The sequence below is a fragment of the Sinohyriopsis cumingii genome, chromosome 18 (assembly GCF_028554795.1).
Source record: "Sinohyriopsis cumingii isolate HCF-2022 chromosome 18, ASM2855479v2, whole genome shotgun sequence".
Classification (NCBI taxonomy): Eukaryota; Metazoa; Mollusca; class Bivalvia; order Unionida; family Unionidae; genus Sinohyriopsis; species Sinohyriopsis cumingii.
In genome coordinates, this window is record NC_142978.1 from 29,647,066 (window position 1) to 29,672,726 (window position 25,661).

Below are 25,661 nucleotides of genomic sequence, written 5' to 3' on the forward strand. Positions count from 1 at the left end.
GTACGGTCATGAAATCTATAATAATTAGGCTTACTATGAAGAATATCATGCAAAACTAGATCAAAGGCTTTCTTAAAATCTGGAAATATTATGCCTGTTATTCATATCTTTTAGCCACTGATCAGTTAATTAATTTTTTAAAGACAAAAGAAATGTATTGGCTGTAATGGTAGTAATGCCAAAGATTGTACTCACTGAATAACCCATCAGTGATATATCACTTTTAGTCAAGCTGAATCATATTCTATCCAGTGATCTGGAGATGCATATAATAATAAAACTGGAACAAATGACTGTATGTATTTGTTTTAACTAGCTGACATGTAAGCTGTTAACCATGATGGCATACTGGAATAATGACTTGAATAATGACAAGTGTTTTAAATGCTATCAAGCAACCGTTCAAAAACAAAATTATAAAAAACATTCAAAAGATGATAGTCACCAGAGATATCATATTTCATAGACAAGTTCCTACAATGTCATGGAATGCACAAGAGTATGTAGCTCTCCTTGTACAGCTGCTTTAAAGGTCACCGGCCCTACTCCAACATTTTTCTTTTTACATCAGATTTGCATTACATGATTAAAAGTAGTTATACTTGCACAAAAAGAACAAAAAAATTCACAAAAAGAACAAAAAAATTATCAAGTGTAAAGAAGAAATAATAATTCAATTACTCGAAATAGAAGTATACAATGCTGTTACTTTCTCTTAGTTATGATTTACCACCTACAGAGGACGCCAACCAGAAATGACGTGCATTAATCCCTGCTAGACGAGTACATGCTTCTTGTCGAAAAATAAAACACTATAAACTATGGATAGGGAATATTTAGATGAAACTAATGAAAACTAATGTACTGTTCAGCCTTATATCGGTATGCGTGCACAATGCATTAGATTGTGTCACTTTCAAAACTGTTCCATTGTTTCAATTTATTTTGAAAATTCCCTTTAATTCAGGTAAAAAGAATCAATGTTGGCTTCTCTGTGTTGGCAGACTTTATAATTAAAATAAAGAAAACAGCACACTTAAAGAAACCAAACTTGACTTCCTTTTGTCGGCCGACTTCACAAGAAAAAATTGGCACACTAAAAATATACCAAAGTCAGTTTCTGGGGTTGGTTTGCTTTGTAATAAAATAACCTATGTATTTGATAACCTGTCAGTAAGTTTAAACAATGAGTTTATTGCTCCCTGCCAGTTGTGTTTATTACCTGGGCTTCTATTTGTTTGCCATATGTAATCATAGTTGATGTTTGCAGGGTAAATAGTATACACAACAGTAACTTGCTTTAATAATACTTTTGTAACCCATGCTAGCGAAAAAATTATCATTTGCACTCACAGTGAATGTATTTTAAAATAATTACTTTTTATTTATCAGACACTTTCTTATAGTTAACCTGGATACAATATAATCTGGGTCAGTTTGCAACAAGTAACTTATCATGTGTAAATGGCAGGCACCTTCAAGCAATCAGGTTATATTTTCGTCTCATTTGCGATTTTGTTATTTGATATAAGTGATACACACTACACTAAGGATGCATGCGCAAGCTGGTATCCACTACATATTAAGGAGTTCGTGGATATATACTTTTTAAAAATAATTTTTGCATGATGAAAAAAGAAGGAATATATGATAACAATGCAAGGTTAATTTCTTTCATTTTATTTTCAAACAAGTGGAAGTTTATCAATTTCTTTTGTACTGTGTGTTGGGGCACAAATTCAACACAAAATTATTTCCTTTCTAATTTGTACAGAATAAAGGAGCAAATATGATTGATGATATTGACCAGTAATGACAAGCTTTCAATTTATGTGCGCACACACTAAGACAACTTGAAAAATAAAGACAATAAAATTAACTGGTAAGAGCTTCATATTGCAGCAACTAAATACTGACAAAATGCTCAACATTATTCTCTCTCATCAGTAATCGAGTGTGTATTGTATGCATCTCACATACACTACTCTTAGCAAAATGTGTATGTATTATGTAGAATATTATCTGTTAAGTATTATTGTTTTATAAATGATGATTGATAATTTGACTTAAACTGAGAATGTCGTTATTTTTAGCATAAAAATGTATATAAATATTTTAGTTAGAACAAGCAAGATGTCAGTTTTTGTTTTCTCTCCTAAATATGTACGTTATGAAGTATGATTATTTTCTTTCAAAGAATATCAAAATTGTTTGCTTAAATTTAGTTTTTTTTCCTAAAAGCTATCTTACATAGCATCTTGAATGGCTAGGTTGAATAGAAGGGATACATGTACTTCATATTCGGTTTAGGCATGTGGAAACTATCGATTGTTTATGGAGATTGCCAAATACTTTTTTCATTCAAAAAAACAGAGTTTAAGTCAAATTAAACATTTTTTTATGGTGTGCATACATAACCAATGTGTTTTGTTTATAATTATAATAATATCACATGTTTGTACAATATAGGTGGCCAGTGACCTTTAAAGCAAAGTGCAACCACAAAGAACTGGTAGCAGTTTACCACGACTGTTTAGATTTTAATCTAAAATAAAAAGGTGAATTTAGTGATCAGCCGTATAATACGCAACTAACTGATTTTTAAAGATTAAATTCTGAGATAAATTACCAGTTACAAATTTATACAATTATGCAAAATCTGGTATTTTCTCTTAATGAAGCTAGCCACAACTGGGAGTTGTGGAAAAAGTACATATTGGCCACTTATAGCACCTATGCTGTACCCAGAGATGCCAATCTATGTGCATGCTTATTGGGAATATAGGCAGCCTATTCATAAAAGTATGAAACTTCTAACCAATCATGCTGCATCCAACTTGTCAGCACATACATGTATGAAGTCATTATCAATTTGGGTCCAGTGAATATAAATGGAGCAGTCATTCCTTTAATTTCTGAGCTTCAATAACCAAAACAATATATTTAACATTAGTATTTCTCACACATTATCTGCATCTTTCTTACGCCTTCATCTCTGCTGCCATTTTGCATCAGTTTAAAATCCTTGATAGTTTCCTCTCTATATTTGGCATAAATCATTATCAAACTTAGACAAATAATTCCATGACATATTTGTTTGCCCCTTTTACATCATTCACAAACTTGACACTATCTTTTCTGGACTCCATGTGCACCATTTTCACCAGATATGCTATTTTTTCCAACAGATACCAACCATTCCAAATTTTTGAGACATTTGTGGAAATATTTAGCAAGGTTTCCACATTCAGAATTAAAAATGTCATTTTTAAAATCTGAGTTTTGGTGGATAAAATTTTGCACAGGAGTTTTCCATTTGAACACTGGTTCAAAAAAAGTACTTTCAGCACCAATATGATAAACTGGTGCATAGAATAAAAGATATAGTTTCTCAATGTAACAATAATAGAAATAAGAAGTCATTCATTTGGGGTTTAGGAAATATATGCAAATAAAAAACTTTAATCAAAACCTTAAGTGTTGATTCCACTTAAAAAATGAACGCTGTGTTTCATTTCCCACCTATATCAGCTCTGTAATGAACATCTTTTTCAGTTTCCCAAAATATTACTTCTGAAAGAAAGACTAGAAGCTTTAATTTACCTACAAAGAATTACTTGTTCAAATTCTGAGACAATGTGAAAAAATTAGGGACCTGTTAAAACTCAGCAGCTTGATACAAACGTAACTGCTTTCTCACATTTCCTCCACAAAATTTCTGAAGTAACAGATCTAGAAATCTTACCCAGATTAAGTTTCTTGGCAAGTGACTCTATCTGGTTGGTGGGGTCTGATCCCATGGAGAGGAAGCAGATGAGGGGCACGCGGGCTTCACTCTCTGCCCAAGTGGCTTCCAGATTTAGAATGACAGGTTCTGCATAGCGCGGCCCCATTGCATCAGCTATATATTTCCTGGCCTGTGGAATAGTCCTATCTGGACACCAGCACCTTTAAGGAAAACAAGTACTCGAGATGAAATCTCTTTTAGATATATTTCATTAACAATGTATGTTTAACAATTTGTATATGTTGGGCAAACTTAAAATATGTTCTGAGGGTTTTAAAAAATTTAACATTAAAAAAAATACTTAAGTGGTTACATTAGATCACTCACTGGCTGACAACAGCTAAATAGTCAAATGCAAAAGCAGTATACAAAGTTATCTGAGAGGATTCTATTCTGTACAATTCGATTAAAGTCTGTTGAAAAAATAGTAACTGAAACTACATTTGTCAACTTCTTTTGTAATGGCAGCTACATTTGACAGCAAATGAAAGGCCCTGATGCTAGAATCCTGTTACATGTACCAGGGTAGTCAAAAATCAGTTGAATGGTAGTAGTGAAGTTGTTCAAAGGATTGTCTTTTTGAAGTAACAACAGTTATATTTAATGACTTATCAGCATCCCTGTACAAACCTGAAAGGTCTTGATGACATGCTTAGTCTGTCAAAATTAGACATATTCATTTGTGTGAAAATTGCCATTAAGTGTATAAAGTTCTTTTTGCTTTTAGTGACAATTACTATATTTAACAGCAAACTAGTATCATTTACTTCATGAAGTTAAGAGGATGGGAAGTGAAGATCAAAGTGTTCCTACTGTACCAAAAACAGAAGATTCTCCACCAGGTATTATAAACCTTGGAAGCAGAAGCTCTCTTTGCCTTAATGACATAACTAGAAGCTCGGCCTGAAAACCTGTTCTGGCAGAGAGAACACAAGAGATGAGCCAAGCAAGAAGGTGGAGAATGTTTGGCCTGTTTTGGAGGTCGGATCCCTGATGTAGCGACAGAGATCCCTTCTGTGAGGTAGAGAAATGGGTAGACTGATCAACAGATTAAGGAGAATGATGGACCATGATCACTGGGGCCACAAAGTGATGAGAATGATGCAAACAGAGAAGTTCAGACTTGTGCAGAACTTGTGGTAGCAGTCAGAAGGATAGGAAGGCATATGTGAATCAGTGATCCCACCAGAAGCTGAATGCATCAACTGCTCATGCTTTCTGATCTGGGGACAAACATTTAAAATGGAAATTGTTGAGCTTGGCAGCAAACAGGTCCACTAGAGGTCTCTCCAGAGGAAAAAAAACTGGACTGTGCTACTGATTAGTGAAGAGAGGAAGACTCTGTCCTATCTGGATGACTGTCTGCTAATACACCTCTCCCTCACTAACTCGCGCACAACGGGGTCCATAAACATAGACTGAACTATAAAATTGAATAAAATCACTTTGACATCGAGAAATCGGGGGTGGGGGTGGGTGGTGTTAGGGAACTGGACTGTTTGTTGACTGAATCCTCATTTTACAATCACGTCGATATTAATTTTTAATAATGCGCTTTTTCTAATGAAGTTGTTTGCCATTCTGTTTAAATAACATTTATTTTCAAAATGTACAAGATATGAAAGATCATTCCAACTGGTTTCAACAACAATCACGTGTATGCATAAAAAAATCTGTATTACGTCAATGCTTTTTGTTTTCTTGATGAGACTGGTTCCCATATTGGGGTTTAATAATATCCTGCCAAAATGGGAGTCCATAGAGCAGGGAACTAGACTAACTGTTGACACACCACCAAACAAGATTCCTATTTTTTTCAAAAACAAGTGACATTATTTCGTGAGACAATTGTCTATGTTGAAGCTAAATTTTTGTATTGCTCAGTCGGTACAATACTGATGTTGTGAATTAATTGGAATTAATAATGAAATTTCTTATCATCACAGTTATGAAAGAGTCGGTTAATTTAAAGTAGTTTATGTTACATAGAAGAACATTTATAAGTGTTCGATTGATCAAATGCCTTTTAAATTTTCTTTTATTGTACCTCCTTTATTTGATTCAAAAGACATAATTAATGTGATAATACAAAGGAGGCCAACTTTTAATTCAGTGCAACAATACAACAAATACTTCTGGAAGTCAGTTACCAAAACATGGTCAGCATCTCATTAGATCCTCAGAGAAACTCTCGCAGACATAATTGTTATAGTAGAGTGACACATTTTACGTTTAATTACAAGAGGACACACTGCATTTATGATGGATACACATAAAAGGAACTAAAAGATAGAACAAGAACACAAATTTCAATTGATAAAAAAATTATTTATTTTGTATTTATTTATTAAAGCACTGCCTCCACTCAGCGTGAGTGACATTTTCATTGATCGAAATTTCTTTACATATCGATAATTGTGGTGTACTAGGAATTTCGTTTGGAAAGAAATTTAAAAAATTGTATGACCTAATTTTAAATTTGATATTTCATAGTGTTGATTAAAATTTCCGGGTACTATCTACCATTTTGGATGATAAAACAAGCGATGCATCAAAGTTTCCGTTACCAATTTTGATCATGATTTTCTTCAAGTTCAACAAATAGGGATCAATTTTTGGGGTATTTTCTGGTTTAAAAAAGGTAATCAATGCCTGACCCCGCATTATAAGTCAGTTCACGAATTATCTGGGCACGAGTTATCGAGGGAGTGGTGTATGTTATCTTTGCCAGGAATATAGCAAACTCAGATTGTGACATTCTCTGAGGCTGCCCAGATGAAGAGGTTCCAAACCTCCATGCAAAGAGAAGGGCATGTGCACCTCCTTGACATTGATGGTAGGCAATGACAGTTGTGTTGTCTGAGGAGTCGATGACACATTGGCCCCTTGTCATGTTGATGCAGCCTTGCAATGCTAGAAATACTTTCATTTCTAGGTTGTTGATGTGGTAGCACAATTCGGCCCGAGACCCAGAACTTTGTAGAATTATGCTCTCCAGCTTGAAATGACCTTCCCAGCCTTAATCAGATACATCAACAAACAGACAGGACTGGGGTCGATTGCATACATGTGGACACTCATCAGGAATCTAATAATTATGTCCACCAAAGCAAATGGTGGTGAAAATCTGGTCCTAGATAGATCAGGTTTGATAGAGAATCTCTGTGAGGTTTCCACCTTGCAAAAAGGAAGAATTGTAGACAACGCATGTAGAGACATCCTAAAGGAACCAAACTGGCAGTGGTGTACAAGGTTCCAAATATGGAAAAATTAAGAAGAGCAGATAATGTTACTGCTCGTAGTGTCTCAAGCAAATCCAGGGTTTGATATACCTGATTAAGGGGAACCCAAACCAAGTTTTGGTTCATGAGGAAGTTCATCCCCACATAAACAAAATCATGTGAAGGAACAAGTCCCAACTTCTCAAGGTTGGATAGGAAACCTTGGGTTAAAGTGGATCAACATTGGAGCAGATCCTGATGAAGGGACTGAACTGGACATGAGGAATCAACCAGTCATCAGATATTGGAGAACTGATGTTCCCTTCATTCATAGATAGGCTGCTACTACTCCAAAGACCAGGGTGAAGACTCTCAGTGCAAAAGAGATTCAAAACACCAGGATTCTGAACTAAAAAACTTCATGGTATACACAAAATGAAGATATTTGCAGTGTGGAGGAAATATGGGGATGTGTAAGTAGGCATCCTGAAGGTCAATGGAGATGGTCCAATCTAAAGGACAAAGAGCATTCAGACTGAGGAGGTTGTCTCCCTCTTTAAGGTTTCCTGTGACAAAAACTGGTTGAGTGAAGAGAGATCGATAATGATTTAAACTTTCCCACATTTCTTGGTGAACAAGATTCAGTAGTAAAAGGCGGGAGTCCAATTATTTAAGACCCTTTGGATTGCCTCTTTCTGCAAAAGGACGTGCACCTCTATTCTAAATTCCACCAGACTGGAATGGAGAAAGAAACTGTGGGTCCTTGATGGTGGGGGTTGTTCCCAAGGCTGGAGACAATAACCCTCATTACCAATGGTGAGGACTCACCCAACATCATGTTTTGCTTGACCAAAACCCTAAGTGGCCTGGGCAAGCACATGTTGTGATGTGTGTAGGGGATGCATGGCAGGAAAGGGTTAATGGTTAGGGCTGCCCACTTTCCTGCCAGTAGAAAAGGAAGGTGGGGTCAGAGAACTTCCTCATGGATCTGTGGTGACTTGGGAACCATGGACCTGATAAGGAAATTGTCTAGCAGGAGTTGTGGACTGGACAGGGCTTGTGCCTGCTTAACAATCTGTAGATGGCCCCTTAGGATGTTTAGTTTGATCTCGTTTCCTAGTCAATTACAATAAACAGGACTGGAGAGAAAATTCAATGTATGCTAGTTATCCAGCAGGGATGGAGTAGCCAAGGTAGAAATGATGCCCTCAAGAGAGTCTTGGCTTCTTGAGAAGCAGCCCTTAGAATATCTCTACTATGGTTTAAGCATGACTTTCGAGAAGTCCAATGCAACCTCACAGTGGATGTGCAGAAGTGCACCATAATGCCATGGCAACAGAGTGCATACCGAGACACCTGGCCACAGCATCCTGCACACAGTAATATGGCTGGATTCAAAGTGGTCTCTCTCTCTGCACACTAAAGGAATTAGCTGAGAATGTGGTGGTATGCAAAGCCATGGTTACAAGTAACTGGTTTCCTGCTCCATGACATCAATAGGTATATAGATATACCCACTTTGGCTGCATTTGTGCACCAAGAAGGAGGTGGATAGGCTAGACCCTCCTTTGAGAGGGGCTCCACTAGCTGCTAAAGATGTTTGTCAAAACACACACGGCCTGGAAGATTCTTTTTCAAAAAATTCTGAACAAAACAGGGATGGAAGCCCCCCCCCCTCTTTGATATAAGACCAATTCACAAGAAGTGTAACAATTCTTTTTTATTCATTGCACTTTGAGAACTAATGCAATCTGTGTGAGTATCCCAAGGGACATTTGTTTTGGTGGCCACACTGCCCCACAGACTGATCTGACATTATCCTGCAATAAAGTAATAATGAAATCACTTCTTTACTTGAAACTCACCTGGTTGTATGCAGTGTCATACCGCAAACATTTTTATTTTTATTGTATGCGTTAAGAGTACTTTACAAGGCTGCAGTGAAACTTGCCTGATTATATGCAGGGTTGTACCACATACACCACTGTGATGTATGCACCTGGTTATTTGGAGTGTCATACCATGTGCAAACCTGTGTATGCACTAGAAAACACCATATACATAAAGTAAACAATCCAGATGACCTTGTGAAAAATCACTGGTAGTTTTCCCAACTGAAAAAAAATTAACTGAACTGTGAATTTCTTTATTAAAGCAACATTCAAATACACTTGCAATGTCAACATGTAGTGCAAACAAAAATAATACATGAATTTAAAGATAGAAGAATAATGTCCGTAACTTAAGCAGCCCATTCTTTTCCTTATAACAAGGATTTAACTTTGTACCACAGTTTTAAATATGCAAAGAAAACAATGTCCTCAACATGAGGCAGGTTATTTTCATTAGAACACAAGGGCTTACAAATAACAAACTGACTTGTATATATGGAAGGAACATGTGTCCACCAATTTTAAAGATCAAACATGAGGTAGCCTCTTAAGCCCTATAAAGAACGAAGTTCTTAAGGGGAAAAGGCTGTGATATAGCTTTTTAGAAAAGGGAACAGAGAGTTATAATGCCGAGACTAATTAATAACTGCAGGAGATGACCACTGTTGCGGTACGTGCTAAAGACGTAACTTCTCTGGTGCCAGTTTTGGCAGATGTCTACACAGTATGATGTCAGTGAACTATATGACCTTATGCATAAAACCATGTGACATAAAGTGGTGTGCAAAAATAAGAGTGGATGTGCATCACTCCCTTGATAACTCGCATGGAGATAACTTGCGAACCTGCTTATAATGCAGGGTCAGGCATGGATCACATTTTTTTATATCTTCAGCTTGAAAAAAAATCACGATCAAAAATGGTAACTGAATTGTTGATATATTGCTCGTTTTATGGTCGAAAATGGAAGATATGACCTGGAAACTTAATTAACATTTTGAAACTATCAACTTTTAATAAGAAGTCATATAATTGGTTACATTGTCTTTCCCAAACGACATTTTTAGTACATCGTAATTAAAGATATTCAAGGAAATTTCAATCAATGAAAATGTCACTTATGTGTAAGGCAGTACATTAATATTCAAATGCCAATTAAATAATTTGTATTAAGTGAAATTTGTGTTTTATTTATATCTTTTAGTTCCACTTAAGTGTAATCATCATAAATGCAATGTGTATTTAAAAGTAAAATGTGTCAATCTACAAGTAACAGCTGTCCGCAAGCGTTTCTCTGAAAACCTAAATAAGTGCCGACCGTGTTCTGATAACTGACTTCCAGAAGTATATGTTGTATTGTTGCACTAAATACAAGCTTGTCTCCTTTGTATTGTCATGTTAATTTTGAATCAAATAAAGGAGGTGGAATATAAAAAAGAGTTACAAGGTGCACAAATCCTAAAAACTTAAAATATAGCAGTCCCAGTTGTATATCGGGTGAACTCATTTCAGTTGATCAATCAAACACTGTTATAAATTTTATTGTGTATGTAACATAAACTACCTTAAATTAACCATCTCTTTCATAACTGTGATCAAAGATAGCAAGGCAACCAAGTGAAACAAATACTTCATAAAATAAAGAGCTTGGTTTCACAGATATGGACCACTGTGGGCAAGCAATTTTCAGAGAAGTTCTGAACTGGTACTTAGAGATATCCTCAAGATTGATAAGAAGTTTCACTTTCAATGAAATCATGACATCAATATTGTACTAAACGAATAATAAATAATTTGGGGTTCGATGTAGGCGATTGTCTCATGAAAGAAATGTTGCTAGTTTTTGAGAGAAAAAAGTAATCTTGTTTGGTGGTATATTAACATAAGAGTCTAGTTTCTGGCTACTCTGACTCCCGACTTGCTAGTATACTATTTAATTCAACTCCGGGAACCAGACTATTGAACAAAACAAAAAGCAGTGATGTAATACACATGAAGATGGTTGAAACCAGTTGGAATGATCTTTCACATGTTGGAAATTTTGAAAATAAATGTTATTTATACAGAATAACGAACAACTTCATTGGAAAAAGCACATGATTAACAATTATTATTGATGTGATTGTAAAAGGAGGATTCAGTCATTAAACAGCCCAGTTCCCTAGCACCCTCCATGGTTTTCTCAATGTATAAGTGAATTTTTTCAATTTCTGGTGGTCCCTCAATAACTCGTGCCATCCCTTATAGTGCGGTCAATGTATCTCAGTTGTGCACGAGTTATTGAGGGAGAGGTGTATTCACATTGAACAGTTGGTTATTTTAAGACACGAAAATAGGTACCTGCATAATAGCAACAGGATAAGTAATTGCTACTACTAAACTGGAGTTCAAAACTAAACCCCTCCTCTGATAACTCAATGGATTCATAAATATTAACCACAGCAAAAGGTACGGCATGATATAGCAGGGGAAACTCAATGTTTAGTTAATACTAACAGCTGATGTGTGTTTGTGTTCTTTTTAATATTTTTAATGTAAATTTAACAATTTTAGACATACTGTTATAATGCCGGCAGTGTGTCAGTTTACTGTGATGCTTTCAACTGAGGCAACATATCACAGACATGTAGCATCATGTCCCACCCAGTTACATTATCCTGACACCAGGCCAAACCAGTCCTAACACTAACCTCCTAATGCTCAATGCCAAGCGAGGCATCTTCTATTGCCACTTTAACAATACAAGTCATAGGTATGACTCAAATGTGGTCTGAACCCGCAACCTCCTGCATCTCAGGCAGATGCTCTAGCCACTTAGGCCACCGGAGCAGTCACTCTAACAGTTGGTGGAAGAGGCAGTGCAACAATTTCATTGATATGTGAGAAAAGTCAACCACTTTGGTCCAACACAAAGATGTGTATAATAGATTTTAGCATTATTAAATATTATAGTGGTCCTCTTCATATCTGGACACCCCCCCCCCCAGTAAACACCATCTCTTCATGGCCAGTTTTATGGTCTTGACAAGTTTGTGAACAAAAGTACCCTTTGTGGGCAACAATCCCTCTGATATGTCAGCCATTGCAGCCAGTGGAACAAAATGAAAAGGTTACATTCTAAGTGAAACAAGGGCAATCACTTTTGCTGGAAAATGGTGAAAACTGAATTCAGTTTAAATCATCTCTTATGTAATACCTATTAACAAATATGATTTGAATCCAGGAAGTCCCTGAAAAGGTATTATGTAGAAATGAAGTCAAAGTGCCAAGTCAAACAGGGGGCATAGCTGTTAAATTCTGCCAGAAAATGCTGTAAGTTGAAAATTACCTAGGCCTTCTTAATGTAAAGGATTACATCAAATTTCATTTTGATCCAGTAAGTCCTTCAAAACATAATTTGTGACTGATATCATGTCACAGGCTAGACTGTGACATGTTAGGGGATGGACGAACATGGGTAAGTTTTTATGCTCCCCTCCACAATTATGACAGGTGTATACCATCTCTGTTGGTCTAGTAAGTGGAATTGTTGAACTCTGTATTATTCATCATATGCATCTAATCTGCCAAAAGTGACCTTCCTTAGAGTGTCAGCAACAATAGGTCCAAATAACACAGCAACTTGTTAAAATGGACAAGGTTAACAACACCAAAAAAGAAGAACAGCACACCTTACATGAGTTAAAGCTGTTTCCGACTCATATGAAAATCATTAAATATTCTTTTATATGTATAACACTATCCAACCTGATGAGCAGTAGCTTTCTGAAAGCATCCAATGAAGTATGATATCCATCTGGTATTATCTCTTCTTCAGGTGCATCTGTATCAAACCAATCCTTCCAAGCCCGGTTGTTGCGCATCACCTGATTCTGGATCTCACTGAACTGGTGAAGAACACTAAGTTGTACCAGGTTCAGCCAGGTTATGTCTGATATCCATTTGGCCGGTTTGGGAGTCACAGCATTCAAGTCTAAAGCAGCTCCTCCTGTAAATAGGACAATAACATGTCACAAAAAAATTAGACTTTAGTGTAATTGCTTAGATCTTGAGAAAGGAAAAATCTTTTTTTCCCCTTGTCCCAAAAGTTATTAAGAAAAAAAAGAAATCGCTCAGAAAATTTGCCTTAAAGCTTTTGAAAATTAAAACTTATGCCACCACTCTTGCACAAAACTACAGACAACAGTTTTACCATCTTTATTAAAATGTCTTAATAACATTATTCTTCCCTTTGGAAATATTTTCCTCCTTGATTTATTTTAAATAAATTTAAAAACACAAGGAAGTGGCCAAATTGTGTCTGAGATCAATCATCTGGCTGACACTGTATTAATCTGAACTGCCAAATCTGGGTCAGCAGTGTACTTTCTGTAGAACTTTATTCCAGTGCTGTTAGTACATGTTATGAAAACAACTGTCTGAAGGTTCTTATGTTTTTCTTTTATCAGTTTATCTATATTTTTGGGCACATTAGTATCATTTGCACATGAATACTGCAATATCTTTATATGTGTGTCAGTCTTTTGAATACTACTATCACATATAGTATAATCCAGTGATTATTTCTAAGATATTGTCTGTTGAATTAGCAGTTAAAAGTGTCATGTTTGTTCTGTGTTAGCCAGTCCACCATCATGGGGTCATAGGAAGTCTTTACTGTAAATATACTGAAATGGAAGCACGGTGAAAAAAATAAACCTTTATGTTCAGGAATTTTTTAAATAATAATTTTGAGTATGCAAAAGATTTCAGTGATCGATGGGAGTTACCCCTAATCTTGGTAGGAAAACCATCATGGCCAGGAGTTTCACATGTATGCACTTTACATTGTACAAAATGATGTCAGTCTACAATCAAACTGGCCACTGGTACAAAGAAAACAATTATTTTTTTTAAAAATGACTTCATTTTAAGAACTGCCAAATAGATCTTGACTGATTTCATTTGAAAGAATCCTGTCAGAATAAGGGCTTTTAATTTTTATGGATGATTTAAATCCAACTTGCAATATTGCCACATTATTAAAGCATGAAAACAAAGAATTTTTTTTAAATGATTTTCTTCAGAAATACAGCTCAGCTGAATCTGACCAATTTAAGTCAATTTTAAGAACAACTTTCCAAGTCTAACCCAGATAGCACTAAGCCTGGCAGGCAGGCAGCAACCTGAATTTCCCAAAGGCAGGAAACAATTTAAACTTCCTGGAGGACTCAAAAGAACTGTACTAACAATTCCCCATTCCAATGCAGATACTAAATGGACATTTTCCATTTTCATGCCATTCAGACTGACTCCAGTGGAAACCTGGATCCAGTAATACATCATCTCCAGAGTGCTGAGATCAACAATGATGAGGACTGCCACTAATATAACCAGGTGATAGTCTACTATGAAGGTTAAAAAATGTTTGTTCTACATATAAGACAGTACGCAAGGCAGCATGTTACTAAGAATAGACTGATATGATGAGATGATGCACATCTTTAAATACAAAAAAGTAAATACGTTTAACAGTTGTCATTTTTTTCTATTTGCATTCCAAGCAAGTGGTTAATAAAATCCTTCAGATTCAAAGTAAAAATCCTAACCAAATTTGCAAACCTCCTGGTCTGTTTACCGTGCTTGAAATTGGTTACTCAAGATGGACTATTTCAAATTATAGCTCTGCACAAAGTATTGCTAGGAAAACAATAAATGTTCCTAAGCTGGCCTATACAAACACAAGATATCAACATATGAGTAATATCAGAATAACAAAGAAAATTTAGCTAAGGGGAGTGTATAGAACATTAAAAAAAAGAGATGACCTGATTACAGCTGCTCAAGAGATATGCAGGTCTTTACCTCCAACCTATGTCTGTGGAAAGTTGGGCAACTTATCTATCCCATGAGCCAGTCATAATCCCAAAATTTTAAAAATGGTAGGCAAGTGCCTTTATACTTGTGCATCCTCAGATGTCTTAAACATAAAGCCCACAGTGTGATGATGCTAATGAAGTTTGTTCCATCAATTATAATTGCATAACTCTGTACAATCCTAGGCTATTAATGAAGAAGCATACTGACTTAGTGCCTGGAAAAAAATTGTTTTAACATACCTCAGTAACAGAAAATAGAGATAACTGGTTCTGATATTTTAAATCCTGCAATTCACAAACCTTTAATGAAGGTCTGTGATTCATCATGCTTGACCCTTCCATTTTGCAACTCAATCTTGAACGTCATTAGCAGAGTAAAAAGGAACTTGTGAGACTCATACAGACTCCTGCAAGTGTATCTGAATACTTCATAGGTCAAATATTCAATGATGTTTCCAATCCTTTTTGATGGAACTGGAGTCTTCTCTGACCTAGAAAAACAATATTCAAAAGTAAGAAATAAGATACCGAAAGAACACCATATTTCTTGCAAATACTTTTCAAAGTTGGTCAGAAAGTTCAAAATGAACAGTCATCATTTTGGGTAAATTCATGAACAAATAACAGGGTCTTTATTGATATGGTATTATGACAATCATTTCTACATAATCATGTACAATCAAAATTCAGTTTTGGTTAAAATGTGTAGTGCATATGTAAGCAGTGATAATAAAAACTTAAAATGAAAGTTAGTGTAAAAATAGCAGTATACATTGAGGGTTTCAAATGTGAATTAATTGTTGGTACTAGTATTTTGTTTCATGAGCTTGAAAAGAACAAATATTACCAAGCTTTAAATGGAATCTTGGCATATTACATGTAATTATAGCTGTGATAACAATTTCATAACAATAACTATCATTGTAACACTTGTCATAGAATAAACAGTGGTGTTTCACACCACCTCAACACAAAAGTGGCACATGCACACTTATATCTGAGTGAGTTACTGTCTGAAAACAAAACTGGGCGAGTCTGACAATCTGGGGCTATGACTGATTAATGATAAAATAGAATCATAACAGATTAACTCGATGAAGGTCTCATCAATATCAAGGTGAAAACTAATCTTGGATCAAATCAAATAATAATGACCAAATTCAGTGAATTTTAGTTCCCTGCCTTCCATGGTGAAATTATAAATGTGATAATCACGAAATCTGAATGATTTTCAAGTCAGAGCTGTAAAATTGCTGGGCATACATCAAAGTAACCAAGATTCTCCCCATCTTAAAAAGGTTTTAAAAAAGGATCAGTGACCTTGACCTTGCTAATCAAACTTGAAACTGAAACATATGATGTTGTCAAACCAACAAGCACAAGAGTACAATGGTTCATCCAGGTACCTTAAAAAAACAGAAGCAAGAGAAAACATGAAATATTGATCTGTGACCTTAAGAATAAGAACTAAATCACATAATGTCTCCTTGAGACATTACATCAGTATTCCAAGTTCATCCATTTATCTTTGTGTGTGTGTGTGTTATTTGGATTTTTAATGTAGCTTTAACAATCTTTCAGTCATATCGTTAAGTTGTCTGCAGTATGACAGTTTGTAGTAATGTCTTGCACTGGGGCATCATGCTGCAGACACATAGCATGATGTCCCACCCAGTCACATTATCCTGACACCAGGCCAACCAGTCCTAATACGAACCTCTTAATGCTGAGCACCAAGCGAGGCAGCTGTTAGTACCATTTTTGTAAGTCTTTGGTATGACTCGGCTGGGGATTGAACCCATGACCTCCAGCATCCATGGCTGATGCTCTAACCACTAGGCCACCCAAGCGGTCCACCATTTATCTTTGACAAGTTACAGAGCAGAAGGATAAATGTAATAAAAACCTGATTATTGATTTTGTCAGTTAGGATGGGACCACCAATGTGACACACTTTTAAATTATTTATGTGATGATAGAGAGTTATAGTGGTTTCATCCCTTCATATTCCTTTTAATATGTATGTGTTAATTGTTCAGACTTCTTTTTAACCCATGTAGTGTGGGAGCCATATATTTATGGATGACGTTACCTGGCTTCGTATGCAGAAACCATATATTTATGGCTCAGGACAGTGACGTCTACGGATGTCCAATCATTAATCCTGTGCTAATAATAGCCGAGAGATAGCACATATAATCGCCCAATAGATTACGGTTCTGCATCACTGTGATAGAACATCAGTAAAACAAATATTACAACATAATTACTTTCCCAATAAAGTCTGTTGTAAACAGTGGACGTTGACGTAAACAATATGGTGGCTGTTAAGTAGTTGTAGTCTCGGAACTGTCTCATTGCCAGTTGCCGCAGATTACCTTATATATGTGTGGGATTGTCCAAAATAGAATAAAGTTTGTTAGGGCTTTGTGTGTGAAGAGGTATAAATAACATTACACAGTTTTCCATATCTGAGAATTGATTTTCTGCACGTGTTGATAATGGAAGTGCTCTGACAATATCACGTGTTGATATACAAGTGCTATGACATGGCTATCCCATTCAGTAACAACTTAAATTCCACTAAACTGAGCTTAATCTAGTAGCCAAGCTTGTCAACAAGTCTGTCATGTACAGAGCTTTTTCTTATATTGGGTGATACATTGTAACATCACAAGTGAGAACTGTACACGCTGGAAAGGGACCAACTGTTTATCGGAAATGTGTCAGGTTTTGACTCTAATGTATTCCTTTCCTTGCCTCATATTGTAAATTATAATTTATTTTTAAAGAAAAAAGCACAAGACATCTCTCTCTCAACAATCAAGTTGAAAAGGAAATGGACAACAATGTGAAATGTACGTGACTCGGGAGTCTAATAATCAAGACCTTCGTACAAGAGCTGAACTTTCGACCTGGTGGAAATTTTGACAGCTTAATTTTGTTTCCTTTTTACTGGGCTAGTTTCAGAGGTAGGGAAAATGATAATACAAAGCTTGTTCTTTTTTATTTTTCTAACACGTTTGACAACGTAGAAGTTTTATTATGTTAAGATTGTTGCTGAGAAATCTATTTAGTATAAAATATTTTGGCAGTCTGAAATAAATAATTATCATTGAAAACCTCACAACTATTGCTCTATAATTTATAATCAACGAGAAATAATTATGTTAATTTTCGGTAATAATGACCTTCAGGCCTCTCAAATATACAGCTCCGCTCAAAAGAATACCTGACAACCAATGTCACTCTCATACATGTGTATTGGACATGAGAGCTCCCCATCCAATGTTGCAAACTCGCATCTCAGAGTTCATACTGTTTTTATTTCTGCCTCCCATGGCGGCAAAGATCAAAGAGCTCACTTGGCTTGGTAACACTTGGCATTTAATTCTCAGCTGATGTTTCATTACCATATGTAACCAAAAAATATTACACTATTGCGCCTAGAGAAGATCTAAACCAATGACTGTGATAATATTGCTCAACCTGATGATATTACATCTATTTGGTAGGTTGTGCTCATACTAGCTGAACATTAGAAGATGTATTAAAAGTATGATTTTTAAACAACTTGAGTTGTAAAGAAACATTCTAAAATTAAAAGTGCAGTCATACATTAAAGGAGGCATTTATTATAAAGCTATTAAAGAAATCAAAGTCGTAATATATCCCATACTATTGATATGTATTCAGTTTGCATGTTAATTGATAGTAAAGGAAAGTTAAGACATGTATAATAATTAGTACTGAAGCTGGCAAAAGTAAAATTTTATGTATTATGATTCTAGAAATAACTCTAAAAGTCATTAAACCCATGGATGAAATCCTAACGTTTTCAACCATATTTTTTATTTTGAATGAAAACTTTACGTTCATTTCATTTTACATGGTGTGATGAAAAAATAGAGCCCACTGCAGTCAATGACAAACCAGCAGATGGATTTTGTGTCAGTTATTAAATTTGTCACATGTATCAAGATACTTGTATTTGTCAAATTTCTTATTGCAAGCAAAAGTAATTGCTTCTAGATATATTTACAATAAACTCAGCAAGACATCTGCCCTCCAACAATTTTCAAATGAGAAAACTAGTTTTCCATTAGTATGACTTCATTGCATAAACAGTATTCTCTTCATCCTAAAACATGACAAATATAACTGTTCTACATCATGACAAATATTGTTTTACCTTCATAATTAAAACAGCTTGAAAACATTGATTTTTGTGAAAAATGAATGCTGTAGTTGAATAAAAGAATCTGCCAACAATATTATTTTAAAAAAGTCTTTTAAACATTTCAAACACTAACATTACTTTTGGTTGCTATGGCAACAAAAGTAAATCTATATGTATCATTTTCATTATGATTAGTATTGCTTCCTTATCAGTAAACTATAAGTGAATAGAATTATATTTTATATGGAGAAAATTTGTGAATAATAACACTGCATAAATAGTGCTTCAAATAATCATTGTAACATATTGAAATGTAGAAACATGTCTGAAGTCATGTTTGAATTATCTCACACAGGCCTAAAAGTAATGAACTGAGAATATGTGATATGTAGAAAAAATTAACTGTCCATGTAAACATTTTGAATAACTATATTTGATGGAAATGTTTACATTATGTTTGAATTTTTGTCACAAAATACTTTTCCACCATTTTTCTCTATTTGGTTGCTATGGTAACTGTAAATACACTTCATATTCACTGACATTTTTAGTGTTAGTAATCTGCATGAATATATGCATCACTCTGTAGAATTTCACGGCAATCTGATTATAAATACTAGTTTTGTAGTTGTTATATGTCCAAAAAGTCTGTACTGTTCTGAAATAATTCAGCATACACAGAGAGGGCAGTTAGAAACAAATCAGCACTGGTTTCAAGGTCATCCCAAAATATCACAGCACTATCAGACTTGTCTCTTTTGCCTTATACATGTTTCATTTGTTGGATGACCTTTCTAGAGAATAATAGAATGGACAAAGCTAAGCTTAATCATACAGGCATTTTCCATGAAAAACATCGGCAGATTTATATGTCTGGTACTCCAATAAATTTAGTCCCAGTCTCTGACCAACTCACTGAATCTAACATGAAAACCCAGATCTGAACCAAACCCAGACAAGCCAAAATCTGGATTTGACTTCAATGATAATAGTTTTAAAAAATTTGCTATTACATTTATTCCTAATGGCATAATTTACTCATCATTTCAGTAACACCTGCTGTCAGAATGTAATGGTCAGCTGGTCGGTAGCACTATGACATTGTTCTTGAAAACCTCACTGTGGTATAGAAACACACTTACTAACGATGATATACCTGTACATCAATTTACATCCATTAACCTTAAACAGCTTTATAGTGAAAATAAATGTAACAGAGATCATTAAATACTGAGCCTTGATCACCAACTTGAAGAGAGAACTCCTAATGAAGTACAGTTTTGACACACATTCTGTTGATGATATTACAGGTATACCAATATTCATCCCTTAATCTCAAAGTGCTTTAGTTTCTCCTTCATAAACTTGTGCATGACAGTCCAAAAACAGACTGCAAAATAAGCAAGGGAGCAAGTTACTGAGGTAGCTCTGAAAGGCACAGAGATCGACGGTGAGAAGTAAGGTGTATACTGGCTAGGTACTTGCTTTGTAATTGTGTTTTGAATATTTGTTGATACATTCAAGTGATAGTGTTGACTCACAATAGAAACAGACTTTCAAAAATTGACTGCCATTTATCTGGAGGAAGAACAATGTTGAAACTTACTTCCATGTTATTTTTTATCGTTTTATCGAAAAATATTGCTGTATGATTTCAGTGCATGCTTCTACTTATCCTTGAACAAACCTATGAATGCCAACTCATGAATTTTTAGTTTACCGCATACTTTTTGATCTTGTGTCTCCATCATTAATCCTATAATGCTTATTCTTCAATGCATATAGCACACCTTTTGTTTAGTTCTTTTGACACCCTTGATCACATCTCTGAATGACTGGAGTAAACGACTGATTAATGTGATACTTTATTGCTGTCACTAACATAATATCTAACAAAATAGTTAATTGGCCAATTGAAATGATTTCACAGAAGACAGTGAGGAATAGTTCTTATTTAGATAGGATTTGCATGCCTTTAAAAAGTTTTTTTTTTATTTCAAACCTTCTTTATTTGCTTTGATTAATGTAATAATAAAAATCAGATCTACTTTTAACCCTGGTAGTGCGGAAGCCATATATTTATGGATGACGTCACCTGGCTGTGTATGTGGGAACCATATAGTTATGGTCAAACATCACCTAGCTCTGTGTGCAGATACCATAGTTTTATGGCACAGGATGGTGACATCTATGGATGTCCAATCTAGGGCAATCATTAATCGTGTGATAATAATAACAGGGAGATAGCATATGTAATTGTCTCGAAAATCACGGCTCTGCATCACTAAGAGAACATCAGTGAAACAAATATTCAAACCGACTTATTTGCCCAGGAAAGTCTGTTGTCAACAGTGGACGTTGATGTAAACAATCTGGTGGCTGCTAAGTAGTTGCAGTCTCGCAGCTGTCCCATTCTCAGTTGATGCTGATTACTGTATATATGTATGGGATAGTACAAATTAGATGCACACCGTTACTATGCATATAGATCCCACGGAATCCCTCAAAGCGACACAAAGAAATACGTGTACTGGTCTCCAAGACCCTCGAAAGCTCAAGATTAATTAAACGGGCTCTCTGCCCATAGTGAGAACGGGATATTCCCCCTGGTCGGTAACATGGTAACATAGTTCCAACGAAAACATGAAGTACACCAGAATCAAATAAATTTTGGCACAATTTGCAAAATCTGGCCCACAATAACATTTGGGTCTACAAACCCCACATCATTTTCCCCAAGCTTGATGAGGACTACATCCGGTAAAAGATCTAGGCTTGTTGCCTAATTAAGAAAAGACTGTACCTGCACCCCCAGGCGTCCATCCATTGTCACAATTAATGAACTTGGTTGTCAACATGTTGCTGGCAACCAGGCGCACCTGGACAACCTGACAACAAAGCTGTGACCAATTATATGCAAATGCATCCTGCCATGTTTACACTTCAGAAATTCAAACTCAAATAAACTTCAAATGATAGTGATACACAATAATAACCCCAAACCCTCCAAGCAAATTCAAGGATACTTCCAAATAATTATATAGTGCCACAGCGCTTTTTCCTTTTTACAAACCAGAAGAATATAATTCGGAAAATACAATCTATATGCCAAGGTATAATAAAATAAAACTAAATAATAACTGAATGTTTTCCATCACGTCCGTGTGTTGGAAAATTGATTGATTGATTAGTTGGATTATAGTGGTGTGCATACGTTGTGCATGTACCACTGTTAATGGTCGCACAGCGACCTGATAATTGATCCTGGGGGAAGGAAAAAGAGCCTCATCCCCCAGGCATTTGTGTGTACAAGGTACACTGGCAATTATAGCCTTCAGCTGCGGGTCCTTTTGGTTCCCATAGAGGTCTGATTGGAGGGTTGTTTCATGAGTGGGAATGGACCCATGCACTCATGATACTAAAATAAATTTTCTGTTTACCAATCACTCTGCTGTCGACCAATGCAGTTGTAACATCAGTCGCGATTGGTTGGTGACAATGACATCCCACTGGGACACCAATTTTAGGTGAGTGGAAATTGTTCCACATCTCCGCCCTTTGTACGAATGTCCGGATGTGGGAAGTGTAGGGGAGTTCCGGCATCAGACAACCTGCCCATACTTAGCCAAATTATATCCAACCAATATTGTGTGAGCCACCTGTGCAACTGAGTCAAATTCAAATGAGTCTGATAATGTTCCTAACTCCTAACAATTGAAATAGTACTAGTACATAGCGTACATAGTGAGATGCCCTAACAATTTTGTTTTTCTAATTGTCTAAGTGACAAATAAAAGTTTAGTCACTGTTAGGTAATTGGGTTTAAAATTTCATGCACGCAACCAAAATGATCATGTCAGTTTTGTGTGGTTTTATTGAACTGGGAAACCAAGCCAAACTGGTCCCCTTAGATAAATGGCAATTTGTAGCCCTAAGAAGGGCTGTTATTTCTCCCCAGGCAGGAAGGTGCATTTACTAACTTCTTCCTTGCATACTGCTTCAGCTGTCCGTGTTTCCCTTAGCTTTCTGGCTGGAAAACCTTCGAATCTATGGAACCCGCTTAAAACTTCGGCTGCTTCTATCAGTGTCTTCACTGGATGTTGAATGTAGACAACTTTGTGTGGTTTTATCGAATTAGGAAACCAAGCTAAACTGGTCCCATTAGATAAATGGCAATTTGTTGCCCTAAGAAAGGCCGTTATTTCTCCCCAGGCGGGAAGGTGCCTTGGCTAACTTCTTCCTCGCCTATTGCTTCCGTTGTCCGTGTTTCTATTTGCTTTCTGGCTGGAAAACCTTTGAATCTATGGAACCCACTTAAACCAGTATCATTATCATACATGTGTACCGGACACAATAGCTCCGAAGTGTTTTTGAACTCCATCTCAGTGTGTTCCTACTGTTGTTTATTTCTGCCTCACTTGGCGGTAAAAATCAAAGAGCTAACTTGGTAGCACACTGTTGTTCTTTGGCTGTTTCATTACCATATATAACCGAAAATTGGTACACTACTCTTGTATCGCGAGAAGACCCAACTAATGGCTATGATAATATTGCTCTATCTGATGATACTACATTCAAATCATTCAGATGTAGACACTATAATGTAAAAGAATTAAATACGTATATTTGGTAGGCCACTGATATTTGTGGAAGTAAATAAATTTTAACAGTATTTTTTTAATTTTGAATGAAAATTTTATATTTGTTTCATTTGCAGGGTGTGATGAAATTATAGTCCACTGCAGTCAATCGATAGCAAATCTGCCGATGGATTTTTTCTGTTACTACATTTGTCACATGTATTGAGATAATTTTATTCATCAAATTTATTCCTGCAACCAACAGTAATTGCTTACAGAGATGTTTACATAAAAAATCTGTAAGGCATCTGCCTTTCAACAATTGAGATAACTAGTTCTCCGTTAGTATGACTGCATAACCAGTATTCTCTTCACCTTAAAACATGACAAATATAATTGTTCTACATTATGATAATTATTATTTTACGTTCATAATTAAAACAACGTAATAATATTGAATTCTTTGAACAACGAATGCTGTATTTAGTTGGATAAAAGATTCTGCCATCAATATTATTTTAAAGTCTTTTAAACCTTTCAAACACTAACATTACTTTTTGGTTGCTATGGCAACTGAAGTAAATTTATAATTAAGATTAGTATTTTTTCCTTATCAATGAACTATGTAAGTGAATGGAATTATGCTATATGTGGAGAAAATTTGTGAATAATAACTACATAAATATTGCACCATCTAAATATTGTACCATAATGAAATGTAGAGACATGTTTGAAAATAAAGTTTTAATTATCTAGCAAAGGCCTAAAAGTAATGAACTGAGGATGTGTAATATGTAGAAACAAATTAACTGTCCATGTAAACATTCAGAATGACAATATCTGATGGAAAAGTATACACTATATTTGATTTTTTGGGTCAAAACTTACTTTTCCACCCATTTTCTATATTTGGTTGCTATGGTAACCATGAACACATATCATTCTCACTGACATTTTTAGTGTTTGCAATCTGCATGTATATATGCATCACTTTATACAATTTTACAGCAACCTGATTATAAATACTAGTTTTGTAGTTGTTATATGAATTTGGCCCCAAAAGTCTGTATTGTTCTAAAACAATTCAGCATACACATAGATGGCAGTTAGAAACAAATCAGCACTGGCTTCAAGGTCATCCCAAAACAACACAGCACTGCCAGGGTTAATTGGTAACAATGCAACAAACACTTTGGAAAGCCATAGAGAAAAAGAGTCAGCAGTCTCCAGGAATGCTCATAAGCATCATTTAGATAGTCAACTGAGACTTTTCATGTTTCAACAGACATACCACTTTTAAGAGGATTACACTGAAACTGAATTCCACTTAACAAGACTTACTTTACTGGTCTTTATTTTTCTACAATGCTGCCACCAGTAGGCATTAACAACATTTTCATTGATCAATATTTTGATGTAAATGATTATTTACATTGTCTTGAGAATTATTTTTTAAACGAAAATTTAACAATATATGATTTCTTATTAAATGTTGCAAATTTCAAGTTGTTGATTCCTAATTTGTGCACACTAACTGCAATATTTAATGATATAACAAGCAATATATCAAGGATTTATTTTTAATATTGAATGTGATTGTATTCATGTTCAGCAAACATGGGTCTATATTGTGGATATTTTCTGTAAGAAAAAATGTGATCCAAACTTGCTTATGTTAGAAGTGGATTTACAAGATACTTAGGTACACTAAAATGGGGGAACAGTATACTGAGCTATGGCCTTAATCTTGAAAATACAATAGACATGTAGTACAATACACATTTTCTTGCAATGAATGTACAAATAAAGTGTTTCCCTGTATCCTTGTTTGTGCCTCAGAGACACTCCCCAGTTTTTATTTGACTCCCAGTTCTGACACCATGTTTTTTTGTGTGTACTTAATCTGATCCCCAAATCTAAACTAAAGGGATTTTGGACTCTTGATCTTGCACCTTTAGGGGAGACACTTAAATATAACAAGTTTCATGTCTGAATCTCAAACTCCTTAAAATTTACTGAAATGAAAGGACAGTGTGATGGAAAACATAATAATGGCATGCACCCTTGACCTTGAAACAGGACCCCCAATGTGGTATGTGACACACTGTCTTGTGATTATGTACATAAGAATACCAAGTTATAA

General features: G+C 35.4%; 1 protein-coding gene across 1 annotated transcript in view; it reads right to left on the reverse strand.

Moving 5' to 3' along the window:
- The window catches only part of LOC149776300 (dynein axonemal heavy chain 8-like), a 565,538-nt gene that overhangs the window by 45,694 nt on the left and 494,183 nt on the right, over positions 1-25,661 (reverse strand). Inside the window, exons 76-78 of the mRNA XM_089942774.1 lie at positions 15,059-15,249; positions 12,648-12,888; positions 3,746-3,948 (exon numbers count right to left, since the gene is read on the reverse strand). Of these exons, the coding sequence (XP_089798900.1) occupies positions 3,746-3,948; positions 12,648-12,888; positions 15,059-15,249 (635 nt within the window). The remainder of the gene's footprint in view (positions 1-3,745; positions 3,949-12,647; positions 12,889-15,058; positions 15,250-25,661) is intronic.